Raw genomic sequence first — 21462 nt, forward strand, 5'->3', positions numbered from 1 at the left:
TATGCTAGCACCTAGCTGAGTGATACAGATAAGCCATTCTAATACGAGCTATGCGAGCTGATGCAGACCACCCATTCTATTACCACGAGCTATGCTAGCACCTAGCTGAATGTGATGCAGGTCACCCATTCTATTACCACGAGCTATGCTAGCACCTAGCTGAGTGATGCAGATCACCCATTCTATTACCACGAGCTATGCTAGCACCTAGCTGAAGTGATGCAGGTCACCCATTCTATTACCACGAGCTATGCTAGCACCTAGCTGAATGTGATGCAGGTCACCCATTCTATTACCACGAGCTATGCTAGCACCTAGCTGAATGTGATGCAGGTCACCCATTCTATTACCACGAGCTATGCTAGCACCTAGCTGAGTGATGTAGACCACCCATTCTATTACCACGAGCTATGCTAGCACCTAGCTGAGTGATACAGATAAGCCATTCTAATACCACGAGCTATGCTAGCACCTAGCTGAGTGATGCAGACCACCCATTCTATTACCACGAGCTATGCTAGCACCTAGCTGAATGTGATGCAGGTCACCCATTCTATTACCACGAGCTATGCTAGCACCTAGCTGAGTGATGCAGATCACCCATTCTATTACCACGAGCTATGCTAGCACCTAGCTGAGTGATGCAGACCACCCGTTCTATTACCACAAGCTATGCTAGCACCTAGCTGAGTGATACAGATAAGCCATTCTAATACCACGAGCTATGCTAGCACCTAGCTGAATGTGATGCAGACCACCCATTCTATTACCACGAGCTATGCTAGCACCTAGCTGAGTGATGCAGACCACCCATTCTATTACCACGAGCTATGCTAGCACCTAGCTGAATGTGATGCAGGTCACCCATTCTATTACCACGAGCTATGCTAAGCTGAATGTGATGCAGACCACCCATTCCCATGCTTAGCTGAGTGATGCAGATCACCATTCTATTACCACGAGCTATGCTAGCACCTAGCTGAATGTGATGCAGGTCACCCATTCTATTACCACGAGCTACGCTAGCACCTAGCTGAGTGATGCAGACCACCCATTCTATTGCTAGCACCTAGCTGAGTGATACAGATAAGCCATTCTAATAGAGCTATGCTAGCACCTAGCTGAATGTCTAATACCACGATGCAGCAGACCACCCATTCTATTACCAGAGCTAGCACCTAGCTGAATGTGATGCAGGTCACCCATTCTATTACCACGGGCTATGCTAGCACCTGCAATGCTAGCACATAGCTGAGTGATGCAGATCACCCATTCTATTACCACAAGCTATGCTAGCACCTAGCTGAATGTGATGCAGGTCACCCATTCTATTACCACGGGCTATGCTAGCACCTAGCTGAGTGATGCAGATCACCCATTCTATTACCACGAGCTATGCTAGCACCTAGCTGAGTGATGTAGACCACCCATTCTATTACCACGAGCTATGCTAGCACCTAGCTGAGTGATGCAGATCACCCATTCTATTACCACGAGCTATGCTAGCACCTAGCTGAATGTGATGCAGGTCACCCATTCTATTACCACGAGATAGCACCTAGCTGAGTGATGCAGACCACCCATTCTATTACCACGAGCTATGCTAGCACCTAGCTGAGTGATACAGATAAGCCATTCTAATACCACGAGCTATGCTAGCACCTAGCTGAATGTGATGCAGACCACCCATTCTATTACCAGGAGCTATGCTAGCACCTAGCTGAATGTGATGCAGGTCACCCATTCTATTACCACGGGCTATGCTAGCACCTAGCTGAGTGATGCAGATCACCCATTCTATTACCACAAGCTATGCTAGCACCTAGCTGAATGTGATGCAGGTCACCCATTCTATTACCACGAGCTATGCTAGCACCTAGCTGAGTGATGCAGATCACCCATTCTATTACCACGAGCTATGCTAGCACCTAGCTGAATGTGATGCAGATCACCCATTCTATTACCACGAGCTATGCTAGCACCTAGCTGAATGTGATGCAGGTCACCCATTCTATTACCACGAGCTATGCTACCTAGCTGAGTGATGAGACCACTCGTTCTAGCTGCTAGCACCAGCTGAGTGATGCAGACCACCCATTCTATTACCACGAGCTATGCTAGCACTAGCTGAATGTGATGCAGTCACCCATTCTATTACCACGAGCTATGCTAGCACCAGCTGACCACCCATTCTAACCACGCAGTGACCTAGCTGAGTGACCACTATTACCCAGCTTGCTAGCACCTAGCTGAGTGATACAGATAAGCCATTCTATACCACGAGCCATGCTAGCACCTAGCTGAATGTGATGCAGACCACCCATTCTATTACCACGAGCTATGCTGAGCTGAGTGATGCAGACCACCCATTCTATTACCACGAGCTATGCTAGCACCTAGCTGAGTGATGCAGATCACCCATTCTATTACAGCTATGCTAGCACCTAGCTGAATGTGATGCAGACCACCCATTCTATTACCACTAGAGCTGAGTGATGCAGACCACCTAGCACCTGAGTGATGCAGATAAGCCATTCTGAATGAGCACCAGCCAGATAAGCTGAATGTGATGCAGACCACCCATTCTATTACCACTGAATGTGAGCCATGCTATGCTAGCACCTAGCTGAGTGATGCAGGTCACCCATTCTATTACCACGAGCTATGCTGAGTGATGCAGATCACCCATTCTATTACCACGAGCTATGCTAGCACCTAGCTGAGTGATGCAGACCACCCATTCTATTACCACGAGCTATGCTAGCACCTAGCTGAGTATGCAGATCACCCATTCTATTAAGCTATGCTAGCACCTAGCTGAATGTGATGCAGGTCACCCATTCTATTACCACGAGCTACGCTAGCACCTAGCTGAGTGATGCAGACCACCCATTCTACCACGATTACCACGAGCTATGCTAGCACCTAGCTGAAGTGATGCAGATCACCCATTCTATTACCACGAGCTATGCTAGCACCTAGCTGAGTGATGCAGACCACCCATTACCAGGAGCTAGCACCTAGCTGAATGTGATGCAGGTAAGCCCTATTACCACGAGCTGCTAACCTAGCTGAGTGAGTAGACCACCCATTCTATTACCACGAGCTAGCTAGCACCTAGCTGAGTGATACAGATAAGCCATTCTAATACCACGAGATGCTAGATAGCATGTGATGCAGACCACCCATTCTATTACACGAGCCATGCTAGCACCTAGCTGAATGTGATGCAGACCACCCATTCTATTACCACGAGCTGAATGTGATGCAGGTCACCCATTCTATTACCACGAGCTATGCTAGCACCTAGCTGAATGTGATGCAGACCACCCATTCTATTACCACGGCTATGCTAGCACCTAGCTGAGTGATGCAGATCACCCATTCTATTACCACGAGCTATGCTAGCACCTAGCTGAATGTGATGCAGGTCACCCATTCTATTACCACGAGATGCTAGCACTAGCTGAGCACCTAGCTGCTGAATGATGCTGCAATGTGATGCAGACCACCCATTCTATTACCACGAGCTATGCTAGCACCTAGCTGAGTGATACAGATAAGCCATTCTAATACCACGAGTTAGCATGCTGCAGGTCACCCATTCACCTAGCTGAATGTGATGCAGACCACCCATTCTATTACCACGAGCTATGCTAGCACCTAGCTGAATGTGATGCAGGTCACCCATTCTATTACCACGAGCTGCTAATGAGTGATGCAGATCACCCATTCTATTAGCACCTAGCTGAATGTGATGCAGGTCACCCCTATTACCTGAGTGATACAGAGCCATTCTGCTAGCACCTAGCTGAGTGATGCAGACCACCATTCTATTACCACGAGCTATGCTAGCACCTAGCTGAGTGATGCAGATCACCCATTCTATTACCACGAGCTATGCTAGCACCATTAGCTGAATGTGATGCAGACCACCCATTCTATTACCAGGAGCTATGCTAGCACCAGCTGAGTGATGCAGATCACCCATTCTTACCACGAGATGCTAGCACCTAGCTGAGTGATGATCACCCATTCTATTACCACAGAGCTAGCATGCTAGCACCTAGCTGAGTGATACAGATAAGCCAGCTATGCTAGCACCTAGCTTGATGCAGACCACCCATTCTATTACCACGAGCCATGCTAGCACCCAGCTGAATGTGATGCAGGTCACCCATTCTATTACCACGAGCTATGCTAGCACCTAGCTGCAGATAACCCATTCTATTACCACGAGCTATGCTAGAGCTGAGTGATGCAGACCACCATTCTATTACCACGAGCTATGCTAGCACCTAGCTGAATGTGATGCGATAACCCATTCTATTACCACGAGCTATGCTAGCACCTAGCTGAATGTGATGCAGACCACCCATTCTATTACCACGAGCTATGCTAGCACCTAGCTGAGTGATGCAGACCACCCATTCTATTACCACAAGCTATGCTAGCACCTGCTAGTGCAGATCACCCATTCTATTACTGAGCTATGCTAGCACCTAGCTGAATGTGATGCAGACCACCCATTCTATTACCAGGAGCTATGCTAGCACCGCTGAGTGATGCAGGTCACCCATTCTATTACCACGAGCTATGCTAGCACCTAGCTGAATGTGATGCAGACCACCCATTCTATTACCACGAGCTATGCTAGCACCTAGCTGAGTGATGCAGATCACCCATTCTATTACCACGAGCTATGCTAGCACCTAGCTGAATGTGATGCAGGTCACCCATTCTATTACCACGAGCTATGCTAGCACCTAGCTGAGTGATGCAGACCACCCATTCTATTACCACAGAGCTATGCTAGCACCTAGCTGAGTGATACAGATAAGCCATTCTAATACCACGAGCTATGCTAGCACCTAGCTGAATGTGATGCAGACCACCCATTCTATTACCAGGAGCTATGCTAGCACCTAGCTGAATGTGATGCAGGTCACCCATTCTATTACCACGAGCTATGCTAGCACCTAGCTGAGTGATGCAGATCACCCATTCTATTACCACGAGCTATGCTAGCACCTAGCTGAAGTGATGCAGATCACCCATTCTATTACCACGAGCTACGCTAGCACCTAGCTGAATGTGATGCAGGTCACCCAGTGATGCAGCACCTAGCTGAGTGATGCAGACCATTCTATTACCACGAGCTATGCTAGCACCTAGCTGAATGTGATGCAGATCACCCATTCTATTACCACGAGCTATGCTAGCACCTAGCTGAGTGATGCAGACCACCCGTTCTATTACCACAAGCTATGCTAGCACCTAGCTGAGTGATACAGATAAGCCATTCTAATACCACAAGCTATTCTGAATGTGATGCAGACCACCCATTCTATTACCAGGAGCTATGCTAGCACCTAGCTGAATGTGATGCAGGTCACCCATTCTATTACCACGGGCTATGCTAGCACCTAGCTGAGTGATGCAGATCACCCATTCTATTACCACGAGCTATGCTAGCACCTAGCTGAATGTGATGCAGGTCACCCATTCTATTACCACGGGCTATGCTAGCACCTAGCTGAGTGATGCAGATCACCCATTCTATTACCACGAGCTATGCTAGCACCTAGCTGAGTGATGTAGACCACCCATTCTATTACCACGAGCTATGCTAGCACCTAGCTGAGTGATGCAGATCACCCATTCTATTACCACGAGCTATGCTAGCACCTAGCTGAATGTGATGCAGATCACCCATTCTATTACCACGAGCTACGCTAGCACCTAGCTGAATGTGATGCAGGTCACCCATTCTATTACCACGAGCTACGCTAGCACCTAGCTGAGTGATGCAGACCACCCGTTCTATTACCACGAGCTACGCTAGCACCTAGCTGAGTGATGCAGGGGAGCTTGAAATGAGAGAAAAGGTATTCTACCCTGTGCTCTAATCACACCTGCATATACACACACTTTGTTTCTCAACAAAGATAAAGGCCTTTTGAGAACTACTACCATTTCAATAGAATTATTTTATTTTCAACATCACAAATTATCTGTATTTATTTGGTCTCTTTGATCTGTATATAATGGGAAATGTACGTTGAGATATTTCTGTATATGCCCTTGATAAAATGTATAGTTGTTGCTCTACTAGGTTTTGACTTTAGTCTGTGTTCGTCTTGTGTCCTTACAGAGATCTGGGGGAGGTCTGGCCCTCCCTCTGTGTGCCTTCCAGGGCACCGTCTCCCTGCATGCCCCCACAGGGAAGACCCTCTCCCTCTCCACCTACGAGGTCAGCAGCGACGGCCTCACCATCTCCCCCCACGCCACCAAGAAGGTGGAGGTCTACCGCTCGAAGTCTGTAGGCCACGAGCCCAGTGCAGACGACCCCACCACCGGGGGCCCGGCCGGGGGAGTGGGGACGGAGGTGGAGGTGGGAATGCGGGACACCAATGTGAAGATCCACCTGGAGGTGTTGGAGATCTGTGACAACGAGGAGGCCACGGACAGCGTGTCCATCATCTCTAACATCAGCCAGTCATCCACCCACGCCCGCTCCCCGTCGCTGCGCTATTCTCGGAAGGAGAACCGCTTTGTCTCCTGTGACCTGGGGGAGACAGCCTCCTACTCATTGCTCATCCCCAACAGTGGCAACCCCGAGGTGGACAACATCAACATCAACATCCCTGACACGGTGGAGGCCCACCGGCAGAACAGTCGCAGGCAGAAACAGGAGACGGGAGGCTACCGCGAGGAGATACAGCTGCTCAACGAAGCCTACAGGAAGCAGGAAGAGGACAGAGAAGACTGATACACACAGGAAGCAGGAAGTGTACAGAGAAGTCTGATACATACACAGGAAGCAGGAAGAGACAGAGAAGGCTGATAAACACACAGGAAGCAGGAAGTGGACAGAGAAGTCTGATACACACAGGAAGCAGGAAGTGGACAGAGAAGTCTGATATACACACAGGAAGCAGGAAGTGGACAGAGAAGTCTGATACACACACAGGAAGCAGGGAGAGGACAGAGAAGACTGATACACACAGGAAGTGGACAGATAAGTCTGATACACACAGGAAGACAATGAGTGGACATACTGATGAGCACACAAAGGATGCAGACTGGGAATGCATAACTATATATTTTAAGTATGTATTTTGACTAAACATTAGCTGCCACTGCCTAAGACTGCTGGGACACTTATCCTGTGTCCATTCTGTGATTTAGAGGTCCATTATGTATAGATGTGATGAGGTGAGGTGGAGAGAAGTGGATGCAGGAATAAGGGATGAGATGGAGAGAAGGTGATGCAGGACTAAGGGATGAGGTGAGGTGGAGAGAAGATGATGCTGCAGGACTAAAGGATGAGGTGGAGAGAAGGTGATGCTGCAGGACTAAGGGATTAGGTGAGGTGGAGAGAAGGTGATGCTGCAGGAGTAAAGGATGAGGTGGAGAGAAGGTGATGCTGCAGGTCTAAGGGATGAGGTGGAGAGAAGATGATGCTGCAGGACTAAGGGATTAGGTGAGGTGGAGAGAAGGTGATGCAGGACTAAGGGATGAGGTGGAGAGAAGGTGATGCAGGACTAAGGGATGAGAGGGAGAGAAGGTGATGCAGGACTAAGGGATGAGGTGGAGAGAAGATGATGCTGCAGGACTAAAGGATGAGGCAGAGAGAAGGTGATGCAGGACTAAGGGATGAGGTGGAGAGAAGGTGATGCTGCAGGACTAAGGGATGAGGTGGAGAGAAGGTGATGCTGCAGGACTAAGGGATGAGGTGGAGAGAAGGTGATGCTGCAGGACTAAGGGATGAGGTGGAGAGAAGGTGATGCTGCAGGACTAAGGGATTAGGTGGAGAGAAGGTGATGCTGCAGGACTAAGGGATGAGGTGGAGAGAAGGTGATGCAGGACTAAGGGATGAGGTGGAGAGAAGGTGATGCTGCAAGACTAAGGGATGAGGTGGAGAGAAGGTGATGCTGCAGGACTAAGGGATGAGGTGGAGAGAAGGTGATGCTGCAGGACTAAGGGATGAGGTGGAGAGAAGGTGATGCAGGACTAAGGGATGAGGTGGAGAGAAGGTGATGCAGGACTAAGGGATGAGGTGGAGAGAAGGTGATGCAGGACTAAGGGATGAGGTGGAGAGAAGGGGATGGTGCAGGACTAAGGGATGAGGTGGAGAGAAGGTGATGCAGGACTAAGGGATGAGGTGGAGAGAAGGTGATGGTGCAGGACTAAGGGATGAGGTGGAGAGAAGGTGATGCAGGACTAAGGGATGAGGTGGAGAGAAGGTGATGCTGCAGGACTAAGGGATGAGTTGGAGAGAAGGTGATGCTGCAGGACTAAGGGATGAGGTGGAGAGACGGTGATGCAGGACTAAGGGATGAGGTGGAGAGAAGGTGATACAGGACTAAAGGATGAGGTGAGGTGGAGAGAAGGTGATGCAGGACTAAGGGATGAGGTGGAGAGACAGTGATGCAGGACTAAGGGATTATGTGAGGTGGAGAGAAGGTGATGCAGGACTAAGGGATGAGGTGGAGAGAAGGTGATGCTGCAGGACTAAAGGATTAGGTGGAGAGAAGGTGATGCAGCAAGACTAAGGGATGAGGTGGAGAGAAGGTGATGCAGGACTAAGGGATGAGGTGGAGAGAAGGGATGGTGCAGGACTAAGGGATGAGGTGGAGAGAAGGGGATGGTGCAGGACTAAGGGTTGAGGTGGAGAGAAGGTGATGCAGGACTAAGGGATGAGGTGGAGAGAAGGTGATGGTGCAGGACTAAGGGATGAGGTGGAGAGAAGGTGATGCAGGACTAAGGGATGAGGTGGAGAGAAGGTGATGCAGCAGGACTAAGGGATGAGGTGGAGAGAAGGTGATGCTGCAGGACTAAGGGATGAGGTGGAGAGAACGTGATGGTGCAGGATTAAGGGATGAGGTGGAGAGAAGGTGATGCAGGACTAAGGGATGAGGTGGAGAGACGGTGATGCAGGACTAAGGGATGAGGTGGAGAGAAGGTGATACAGGACTAAAGGATTAGGTGAGGTGGAGAGAAGGTGATGCTGCAGGACTAAGGGATGAGGTGGAGAGAAGGTGATGCTGCAAGACTAAGGGATGAGGTGGAGAGAAGGTGATGCTGCAGGACTAAGGGATGAGGTGGAGAGAAGGTGATGCTGCAGGACTAATGATTAGGTGAGGTGGAGAGAAGGTGATGCAAGACTAAGGGATGAGGTGGAGAGAAGGTGATACAGGACTAAGGGATGAGGTGAGGTGGAGAGAAGGTGATGCTGCAGGACTAAGGGATGAGGTGGAGAGAAGGTGATGCAGGACTAAGGGATGAGGTGGAGAGAAGGTGATGCAGGACTAAGGGATGAGGTGGAGAGAAGGTGATACAGGACTAAAGGTTAGCAGCACAATGAAAGAGTGAAGACTGAAAGGTTGTGCAGAGAGAAAGGATGGAGAGAAGATTACCCATGTTAGTATTCCTTCCAGGGTCTCCAACATATGGCTTCCAATGGGTATGGCCCTCACCAATAAGTAAACATGGAGACTACCAGCCCCTGTGTCTGAGTCATCCCACTGTGTGTGTGTTACATACAGATCAGTGTGTCTGTACTCGTAATATAATCTGCTGAAAGCCTGGATTCAAAATAGATCATTTACCATACTGTTCATTCTGCTGCTGTGAGACAAAACTATCATTTTATGTAAATCAGTCTGAAGAGAGAAATAGAAGGTGCGAGAGAGAGAGAGAGAGAGAGAGAGAGAGAGAGAGAGGTAGAGAGAGGTAGAGAGAGGGAGAGAGAGAGAGAGAGAGAGAGAGGTAGAGGGGAGAGAGAGAGAGAGAGAGGGGTAGAAGGGGAGATGAATATACGACAGTGTTTTTTTCTGCCTCATGAACATTCCACTAATAATTTCCCTGAACGACAGTGTGAATATTTTACCACTGATGGAGGCACCAAGTGAATGTGCGTTTTTTTCGACTAGTCACTTAGAGCTGTTCTCCTCTAGCCTCTCAGTTCACTGCCTCTCCAATCACACGGAGTGACCCAGGCCCTTCCGCTATGCTTCGTACATATGCTTAAAACTAGACGGTAATAGAATATCTATTGGTGATTCTCTCCAATCACACGGAGTGACCCAGGCTCTTCCGCTATGCTTCGTACATATGCTTAAAACTAGACGGTAATAGAATATCTATTGGTGATTCTCTCCAATCACACGGAGTGACCCAGGCCCTTCCTCTATGCTTCGTACATATGCTTAAAACTAGACGGTAATAGAATATCTATTGGTGATTCACTACGGTTCTAAATATTCACCAGGATGACTATGAACTAAAATATGGAGTTATATTATAGTTATATTCTGTTTCACTGCTTTGTATGCACACACACGCGCACACACACACACGCACACACACACACACACACATCAACAAGGTACATTACACCCTACCTCCAGGTCACGCAGTAATGGATGTATTCTATTTGATGTTTCATAATGGATGTGTTTTGTTGTGTGTTATCTGTGTCCTGTGTGTCTTTCAGCAGAGAAAAGCTTTGTCACGTGTGACATAATGTTCTGTCCTTCATATAAGTACGCTCATTACATATTTATACTAGAAAATTGCCTCAAACAACACTGTAAAATGCATTAACATCCAGACTGCTTCAAGGCAACAACAACAAAAGGAAGTTAGAGAAAAGAGGCTTACAGAATCATATGGCTTATGAATCATATGGCTTTTGAATCATATGACTTATGAATCATATGGCTTTTGAATCATATGACTTATGAATCATATGGTTTATGAATCATATGTATTATGAATCATATGACGTTTGAATCATATGACTTATGAATCATATGGCTTATGAATCATATGGCTTTTGAATCATATGGTTTATGAATCATATGTATTATGAATCATATGACATTTGAATCATATGACTTATGAATCATATGGCTTATGAATCATATGGTTTATGAATCATATGTATTATGAATCATATGACGTTTGAATCATATGACTTATGAATCATATGGCTTATGAATCATATGGCTTTTGAATCATATGGCTTTTGAATCATGACTTATGAATCATATGACTTATGAATCATATGGCTTTTGAATCATATGGCTTTTGAATCATATGACTTATGAATCATATGACTTATGAATCATATGGTTTATGAATCATATGTATTATGAATCATATGACGTTTGAATCATATGACTTATGAATCATATGGCTTATGAATCATATTGCTTTTGAATCATATGGCTTTTGAATCATATGACTTATGAATCATATGACTTATGAATCATATGGCTTTTGAATCATATGGCTTTTGAATCATATGACTTATGAATCATATGACTTATGAATCATATGGCTTTTGAATCATATGGCTTTTGAATCATATGGCTTTTGAATCATATGACTTATGAATCATATGGCCTATGAATCATATGGCTTATTCATAATATGGTATATGAATCATAACCGGTGTGTCCCAGTAGATGAGTTGACCTCTGACCTTGTAATGCTACCTTGTTTAGCCCCGGCCTACTAACTGTTAGCTTGTTAGCACAGGCCTGCTAACCGTCTGAATCGCCGCGTCCCAAACACTCACTGGACCCATATTTAGTTTCTATCTCTTTCGATTTTTTATTTGTTTATACCTTCCGGTAACCTGCCTCACCCAATGTGATACGGAATCGCTATTATTTTAAATTTTTAGAACACACTCAAGAACCTCCAGAAGCTAACCAGCTAACTAGCTACAAGCTATTTAGTCATTGTTCGGTTTTTTTTACCTGGATAACACTCGCCAGTCCAGCTTCCCTGCCCCCTGGACACTGATCACTTGGCATGCTGGACTGTCCATTAATCACGGTACTCCATTCTGCTTGTTTATGTTTTATCTGTCGGCCCCGTTGCCTAGTCAACGCCATTTTACCTGCTGTTGTTGTGCTAGCTGATTAGCTGTTGTTGTCTCACCTACTGTTTTAGCTAGCTCTCCCAATTCAACACCTGTGATTACTGTATGCCTCGCTGTATGTCTCTCTCAAGTGTCAATATGCCTTGTATACTGTTGTTCAGGTTAGTTATCATTGTTTTAGTTCACAATGGAGCCCCTAGTTCCACTCTTCATACCCCTGATACCTCCTTTGTCCCACCTCCCACACATGCGGTGACCTCACCCATTACAACCAGCATGTCCAGAGATACAACCTCTCTCATCATCACCCAGTGCCTGGGCGTACCTCCGCTGTACCCGCACCCCACCATACCCCTGTCTGCGCATTATGCCCTGAATATATTCTACCATGCCCAGAAACCTGCTCCTCTTATTCTCTGTCCCCAACGCTCTAGGCGACCAGTTTTGATAGCCTTTAGCCGCACCCTCATACTACTCCTTCTCTGTTCCGCGGGTGATGTGGAGGTAAACCCAGGCCCTGCATGTCCCCAGGCACCCTCATTTGTTGACTTCTGTGATCGAAAAAGCCTTGGTTTCATGCATGTCAACATCAGAAGCCTCCTCCCTAAGTTTGTTTTACTCACTGCTTTAGCACACTCTGCTAACCCTGATGTCCTTGCCGTGTCTGAATCCTGGCTCAGGAAGGCCACCAAAAATTCTGAGATTTCCATACCCAACTATAACATCTTCCGTCAAGATAGAACTGCCAAAGGGGGAGGAGTTGCAGTCTACTGCAGAGATAGCCTGCAAAGTAATGTCATACTTTCCAGGTCCATACCCAAACAGTTCGAACTACTAATTTTTAAAATGACTCTCTCCAGAAATAAGTCTCTCACTGTTGCCGCCTGCTTACCGACCCCCGTCAGCTCCCAGCTGTGCCCTGGACACCATTTGTGAATTGATCGCCCCCCATCTAGCTTCAGAGTTTGTTCTGTTAGGTGACCTAAACTGGGATATGCTTAACACCCCGGCAGTCCTACAATCTAAGCTAGATGCCCTCAATCTCACACAAATCATCAAGGAACCCACCAGGTACAACCCTAACTCTGTAAACAAGGGCACCTCATAGACGTCATCCTGACCAACTGGCCCTCCAAATACACCTCCGCTGTCTTCAACCAGGATCTCAGAGATCACTGCCTCATTGCCTGTATCCGCTACGGAGCCGCAGTCAAACGACCACCCCTCATCACTGTCAAACGCTCCCTAAAACACTTCTGTGAGCAGGCCTTTCTAATCGACCTGGCCCGGGTATCCTGGAAGGACATTGACCTCATCCCGTCAGTTGAGGATGCCTGGTCATTCTTTAAAAGTAACTTCCTCACCATTTTAGATAAGCATGCTCCGTTCAAAAATGCAGAACTAAGAACAGATACAGCCCTTGGTTCACTCCAGACCTGACTGCCCTCGACCAGCACAAAAACATCCTGTGGCGGACTGCAATAGCATCGAATAGTCCCCGCGATATGCAACTGTTCAGGGAAGTCAGGAACCAATACACGCAGTCAGTCAGGAAAGCTAAGGCCAGCTTCTTCAGGCAGAAGTTTGCATCCTGTAGCTCCAACTCCAAAAAGTTCTGGGACACTGTGAAGTCCATGGAGAACAAGAGCACCTCCGCCCAGCTGCCCACTGCACTGAGGCTAGGTAACACGGTCACCACCGATAAATCCATGATTATCGAAAACTTCAACAAGCATTTCTCAACGGCTGGCCATGCCTTCCGCCTGGCTACTCCAACCTCGGCCAACAGCTCCGCCCCCCGCAGCTCCTCGCCCAAGCCTCTCCAGGTTCTCCTTTACCCAAATCCAGATAGCAAATGTTCTGAAAGAGCTGCAAAACCTGGACCCGTACAAATCAGCTGGGCTTGACAATCTGGACCCTCTATTTCTGAAATTATCCGCCGCCATTGTCGCAACCCCTATTACCAGCCTGTTCAACCTCTCTTTCATATCGTCTGAGATCCCCAAGGATTGAAAGCTGCCGCAGTCATCCCCCTCTTCAAAGGGGAGACACCCTGGAGCCAAACTGTTACAGACCTATATCCATCCTGCCCTGCCTATCTAAGGTCTTCGAAAGCCAAGTCAACAAACAGGTCACTGACCATCTCGAATCCCACCGTACCTTCTCCGCTGTGCAATCTGGTTTCCGAGCCGGTCACGGGTGCACCTCAGCCACGCTCAAGGTACTAAACGATATCATAACCGCCATCGATAAAAGACAGTACTGTGCAGCCGTCTTCATCGACCTTGCCAAGGCTTTCGACTCTGTCAATCACCATATTCTTATTGGCAGACTCAGTAGCCTCGGTTTTTCGGATGACTGCCTTGCCTGGTTCACCAATTACTTTGCAGACAGAGTTCAGTGTGTCAAATCGGAGGGCATGCTGTCCGGTCTTCTGGCAGTCTCTATGGGGGTGCCACAGGGTTCAATTCTCGGGCCGACTCTTTTCTCTGTATATATCAATGATGTTGCTCTTGCTGCGGGCGATTCCCTGATCCACCTCTACGTAGACGACACCATTCTATATACTTCCGGCCCGTCCTTGGACACTGTGCTATCTAACCTCCAAACGAGCTTCAATGCCATACAACACTCCTTCCTTGGCCTCCAACTGCTCTTAAACGCTAGTAAAACCAAATGCATGCTTTTCAACCGTTCGCTGCCTGCACCCGCACGCCTGACCAGCATCACCACCCTGGATGGTCCCGACCTTGAATATGTGGACATCTATAAGTACCTAGGTGTCTGGCTAGACTGTAAACTCTTCTTCCAGACTCATATCAAACATCTCCAATCGAAAATCAAATCAAGAGTCGGCTTTCTATTCCGCAACAAAGCCTCCTTCACTCACGCCGCCAAACTTACCCTAGTAAAACTAACTATCCTACCGATCCTCGACTTTGGCGATGTCATCTACAAAATTGCTTCCAACACTCTACTCAGCAAACTGGATGCAGTTTATCACAGTGCCATCCGTTTTGTCACTAAAGCACCTTATACCACCCACCACTGCGACTTGTATGCTCTAGTCGGCTGGCCCTCGCTACATATTCGTCGCCAGACCCACTGGCTCCAGGTCATCTACAAGTCCATGCTAGGTAAAGCTCCGCCTTATCTCAGTTCACTGGTCACGATGGCAACACCCATCCGTAGCACGCGCTCCAGCAGGTGTATCTCACTGATCATCCCTAAAGCCAACACCTCATTTGGCCGCCTTTCGTTCCAGTACTCTGCTGCCTGTGACTGGAACGAATTGCAAAAATCGCTGAAGTTGGAGACTTTTATCTCCCTCACCAACTTCAAACATCTGCTATCTGAGCAGCTAACCGATCGCTGCAGCTGTACATAGTCTATTGGTAAATAGCCCACCCATTTTCACCTACCTCATCCCCATACTGTTTTTATTTATTTACTTTTCTGCTCTTTTGCACACCAATATCTCTACCTGTACATGTCCATCTGATCATTTATCACTCCAGTGTTAATCTGCTAAATTGTAATTATTCGCCTACCTCATGCCTTTTGCACACAATGTATATAGACTCCCCTTTTTTTTCTACTGTGTTATTGACTTGTTAATTCTTTACTCCATGTGTAACTCTGTGTTGTCTGTTCACACTGCTATGCTTTATCTTGGCCAGGTTAAATAAAGGTGAAATAAAAAATGTAATAAAAAATGAATAGAGAGCATTTCAGTGTTTTGACAGAGTGTTTAGAATTGACCAACCCTTTCAACACAGCAGTACCACATCTCTTCAGCCAAGCAGAATGGAAATAAACTCAACATTGTCTTATTTATTCATTCATGTGAATACAAAGGCATTGAAAGTCCATCTGCTTTTCCATTCAGTAGACATTTTTAGATGTTTTTCTTCTTTTTAATTGGAAAACATTGAGGAAGGATGCATGGCTCACCACTGAGGAGGCTGGCATTGATGTTTGTTTACCTACAGTGGGGTAAAAACATATTTAGTCAGCCACCAATTGTGAAAGTTCTCCCACTTAAAAAGATGAGAGAGGCCTGTAATTTTCATCATAGGTACACTACAATGTGATTTTCTGGATTTTTTTCTCTCATTTTGTCTGTCATAGTTTAAGTGTACCTATGCTGAAAATTACAGGCCTCTCTCATATTTTTAAGTGGGAGAACTTGCACAATTGGAATTACTTATTTATGCTAATTGAATGACTGACAATCAGTGAAAAAAATAATAATTCCAGGTTGATTTGAACTTATCTGGAGAAAAAAATGTATCTAAAATGATCGATAACATAACCAACCGACTAGTTATCACGGTATCAACACACCGCAGTAGGTGTTATTAACTAAGGTAACTAAACTGACTCAATAATGCCTCTGATGTGTGTGGTAAACAATCCAGCTAATTTTATCATGTACCCCCCCATCCCCGTCCTCTCGCCCATGTACCATGTACCCCCCCCATCCCCGTCCTCTCTCCCATGTACCATGTACCCCCATCCCCGTCCTTTCTCCCATGTACCATGTACCCCCATCCCCGTCCTCTCGCCCATGTACCATGTACCCCCATCCCCGTCCTCTCTCCCTTCGTCCCTCTCCCCCCCCCATCCCCGTCCTCTCTCCCATGTACCATGTACCCCCCATCCCCGTCCTCTCGCCCATGTACCATGTACCCCCATCCCCGTCCTCTCGCCCATGTACCATGTACCCCCCCCATCCCCGTCCTCTCTCCCATGTACCATGTACCCCCCATCCCCGTCCCTCTCTCCCATGTACCCCCATCCCCGTCCTCTCTCCCATGTACCATGTACCCCCCATCCCCGTCCTCTCGCCCATGTACCATGTACCCCCCATCCCTGTCCTCTCGCCCATGTACCATGTACCATCCCCATCCCCTCGCCCATGTACCATGTACCATCCCCATCCCCGTCCTCTCGCCCATGTACCATGTACCCCCCATCCCCGTCCTCTCTCCCATGTACCATGTACACCCCCCATCCCGTCCTCTCGCCCATGTACCATGTACCCCCCATCCCCGTCCTCTCGCCCATGTACCATGTACCCCCCATCCCCGCCCTCTCTCCCATGTACCATGTACCCCCCCATCCCCGTCCTCTCTCCCATGTTCCATGTACCCCCCCCATCCCGTCCTCTCTCCCATGTACCATGTACCCCCATCCCCATCCTCTCGCCCATGTACCATGTCCCCCCCATCCCCGTCCTCATGTACCATGTACCCCCATCCCCGTCCTCTCGCCCATGTACCCCCCATCTCCGTCCTCTCTCCCATGTACCATGTGTACCCCCATCCCCGTCCTCTCGCCCATGTACCATGTACCCCCCATCCCCGTCCTCTCGCCCATGTACCATGTACCCCCCCATCCCCGTCCTCTCTCCCATGTACCATGTACCCCCCCATCCCCGTCCTCTCTCCCATGTACCATGTACCCCCATCCCCGTCCTCTCGCCCATGTACCATGTACCCCCCATCCCCGTCCTCTCGCCCATGTACCATGTACCCCCCATGTACCATGTACAACCCCCATCCCCGTCCTCTCTCCCATGTACCATGTACCCCCCCATCCCGTCCTCTCTCCCATGTACCATGTACCCCCATCCCCATCCTCTCTCCCATGTATGTACCCCCCCATCTCCGTCCTCTCTCCCATGTACCATGTACCCCCATCCCCATCCTCTCTCCCATGTACCATGTACCCCCCACCCCCATCCCCATCCTCTCTGCCATGTACCCCCCATCCCCCATCCCTGTCCTCTCTCCCATGTACCATGTACCCCCATCCCCATCCTCTCTCCCATGTACCCCCCATCCCCATCCTCTCTCCCATGTACCATGTACCCCCCATCCCCATCCTCTCTCCCATGTACCATGTACCCCCATCCCCATCCTCTCTCCCATGTAACACCCATCCCCATCCTCTCTCCCATGTACCATGTACCCCCATCCCCATCCCTGTCCTCTTGCCCATCCCCCCCATCCCCCCATCCCCATCGTCTCACCCATGTACCCCCATCCCCATCCTCTCTCCCATGTACCATGTACCCCCATCCCCATCCCTCTCCCATGTACCATGCCCCCCCATCCCCATCCTCTCACCCATGTACCCCCCACCCCATCCTCTCTCCCATGTACCATGTACCCCATCCCCATCCTCTCTCCCATGAACCATGTACCCCCATCCCCATCCTCTCTCCCATGTACCATGTACCCCCATCCCCCATCCCTGTCCTCTTGCCCATGCCCCCTCCCATCCCCCATCCCCGTCCTCTCTCCCATGTACCCCCCCATCCCCGTCCTCTCTCCAATGTACCCCCCATCCCCGTCCTCTCTCCCATGTAACCCCAATCCCGTCCCTCTCCCATGTACCCCCATCCCCGTCCTCTCGCCCATGTCCCCCATCCCCCATCCCCGTCCTCTCGCCCATGTCCCCCCATCCCCCATCCCCGTCCTCTCGCCCATGTCCTCCCCATCCCCCATCCCCGTCCTCTCTCCCATGTCCCCCCATCCCCGTCCTCTCTCCCATGTCCCCCCATCCCCGTCCTCTCGCCCATGTCCCCCATCCCCCATCCCCGTCCTCTCGCCCATGTCCCCCATCCCCCATCCCCGTCCTCCCCCATGTCCCCCATCCCCCCCATCCCCGTCCTCTCGCCCATGTCCTCCCCATCCCCCATCCCTGTCCTCTCTCTCCCATGTCCTCCCCATCCCCCATCCCCGTCCTCTCTCCCATGTACCCCCCATCCCCGTCCTCTCTCCCATGTACCCCCCATCCCCGTCCTCTCACCCATGTACCCCCCATCCCCGTCCTCTCGCCCATGTCCTCCTCCATCCCCCATCCCGTCCTCCGCCCATGTCCCCCCATCCCCCATCCCCGTCCTCTCGCCCATGTCCCCCCCCCCATCCCCGTCCTCTCGCCCATGTCCCCCCATCCCCCATCCCCGTCCTCTCGCCCATGTCCCCCCATCCCCATCCTCTCGCCCATGTCCCCCATCCCCGTCCTCTCGCCCATGTCCCCCCCATCCCCCATCCCCGTCCGCCTCTCCCATGTCCTCTCTCCCATGTCCCCCCATCCCCCCCGTCCTCTCTCCCATGTACCCCCCATCCCCGTCCCCCCCATGTACCCCCCCATCCCCGTCCTCTCACCCATGTCCCCCCCCATCCCCGTCCTCCGCCCATGTCCCCTCCATCCCCATCCCCGTCCTCTCGCCCATGTCCCCCATCCCCCATCCCCGTCCTCTCGCCCATGTCTCCCCCATCCCCCATCCCCGTCCTCTCGCCCATGTCCCCCATCCCCCATCCCCGTCCTCCGCCCATGTCCTCCCCATCCCCCATCCCCGTCCTCTCTCCCATGTCCTCCCCCCCCATCCCCGTCCTCTCTCCCATGTACCCCCCCCCATCCCCGTCCTCTCTCCCATGTCCCCCCATCCCCATACTCTCGCCCATGTCCCCCCCATCCCCGTCCTCTCGCCCATGTCCCCCCATCCCCGTCCTCTCGCCCATGTCCCCCCCATCCCCCGTCCTCTCGCCCATGTCCCCCATCCCCCATCCCCGTCCTCTCGCCCATGTCCTCCCCATCCCCCATCCCCGTCCTCTCTCTGTCACGTCCTCTGGGTTCTTAATGCAGTTTTAACCTCTCCACTATTAGCTTTTTGAACATGACCTCTGTGTCCTGGGGAAGGAACTGAAGACTATAGGAGGTGTCCTGGGGAAGGAACTGAAGACTATAGGAGGTGTCCTGGGGTAGGAACTGAAGACTATAGGAAGTGTCCTGGGGTAGGAACTGATGACTATAGGTGGTGTCCTGGGGTAGAAACTGAAGACTATAGTAGGTGTCCTGGGGTAGGAACTGAAGACTATAGGAGGTTTCCTGGGGTAGGAACTGATAGGAGTGTCCTGGGTTAGGAACTGAGGGTGGTGTCCTGGGGTAGGACCTGAAGACTATAGTAAGTGTCCTGGGGTAGGAACTGAAGAGCATAGGAAGGTTTCCTGGGGTAGGAACTGAGGAGCATAGGAAGTGTCCTGGGGTAGGAACTGAAGACTTAGGTTTCCTGGGGTAGGAACTGAAGAGCATAGGAAGTGTCCTGGGGTAGGAACTGAAGAGCATAGGAAGTGTCCTGGGGTAAGAACTGAAGAGCATAGGAAGTGTCCTGGGGTAGGAACTGAGGAGCATAGGAAGTGTCCTGGGGTAGGAACTGAAGAGCATAGGAAGTGACCTGGGGTAGGAACTGAGGAGCATAGGAGGTGTCCTGGGGTAGGAACTGAAGACTATAGGAAGTGTCCTGGGGTAGGAACTGAAGACTATAGGAGGTGTCCTGGGGTAGGAACTGAAGACTAGAGAGGTGTCCTGGGGTAGGAACTGAAGACTATAGGAGGTGTCCTGGGGTAGGAACTGATGACTATAGGTGGTGTCCTGGGGTAGGAACTGAAGACTATAGTAGGTGTCCTGGGGTAGGAACTGATGACTATAGAAGGTTTCCTGGGGTAGGAACTGAGGAGCATAGGAAGTGTCCTGGGTTAGGAACTGAGGAGCATAGGAAGTGTCCTGGGGTAGGACCTGAAGAGCATAGGAAGTGTCCTGGGGTAGGAACTGAAGAGCATAGGAAGTGTCCTGGGGTAGGAACTGAGGAGCATAGGAAGTGTCCTGGGGTAGGAACTGAAGACTATAGGAGGTTTCCTGGGGTAGGAACTGAAGAGCATAGGAAGTGTCCTGGGGTAGGAACTGAAGAGCATAGGAAGTGTCCTGGGGTAAGAACTGAAGAGCATAGGAAGTGTCCTGGGGTAGGAACTGAGGAGCATAGGAAGTGTCCTGGGGTAGGAACTGAAGAGCATAGGAAGTGACCTGGGGTAGGAACTGAGGAGCATAGGAAGTGTCCTGGGGTAGGAACTGAAGACTATAGGAGGTTTCCTGGGGTAGGAACTGAAGAGCATAGGAAGTGACCTGGGGTAGGAACTGAGGAGCATAGGAAGTGTCCTGGGGTAGGAACTGAGGAGCATAGGAAGTGTCCTGAGGTAGGAACTGAAGAGCATAGGAATTGACCTGGGGTAGGAACTGAAGAGCATAGGAAGTGTCCTGGGGTAGGAACTGAAGAGCATAGGAAGTGTCCTGGGGTAAGAACTGAAGAGCATAGGAAGTGTCCTGGGGTAGGAACTGAAGACCATAGGAAGTTACCTGGGGTAGGAACTGAAGACCATAGGAAGTGTCCTGGGGTAGGAACTGAGGAGCATAGGAAGTGTCCTGGGGTAGGAACTGAAGAGCATAGGAAGTGTCCTGGGGTAGGAACTGAAGAGCATAGGAAGTGACCTGGGGTAGGAACTGAGGAGCATAGGAAGTGTCCTGGGGTAGGAACTGAAGAGCATAGGAAGTGTCCTGGGGTAGGAACTGAGGAGCATAGGAAGTGTCCTGGGGTAGGAACTGAAGACTATTGGAGGTTTCCTGGGGTAGGAACTGAAGACTATAGGAGGTGTCCTGGGGTAGGAACTGAAGACTATAGGAGGTGTCCTGGGGTAGGAACTGAGGAGCATAGGAGG

The 21462-nt window shown here is 49.9% G+C and overlaps 1 protein-coding gene across 1 annotated transcript in view; it reads left to right on the forward strand.

Moving 5' to 3' along the window:
• The window catches only part of LOC115127353 (probable G-protein coupled receptor 149), a 41197-nt gene extending 33780 nt beyond the window's left edge, over window positions 1–7417 (forward strand). The window contains exon 4 of the mRNA XM_065027157.1: window positions 6155–7417. Within this exon, the coding sequence (XP_064883229.1) occupies window positions 6155–6772 (618 nt within the window). The 3' untranslated portion in view covers window positions 6773–7417. The remainder of the gene's footprint in view (window positions 1–6154) is intronic.
• Window positions 7418–21462: the final 14045 nt, after the last annotated feature.

Source organism: Oncorhynchus nerka, linkage group LG14, assembly GCF_034236695.1.
Source record: "Oncorhynchus nerka isolate Pitt River linkage group LG14, Oner_Uvic_2.0, whole genome shotgun sequence".
Classification (NCBI taxonomy): Eukaryota; Metazoa; Chordata; class Actinopteri; order Salmoniformes; family Salmonidae; genus Oncorhynchus; species Oncorhynchus nerka.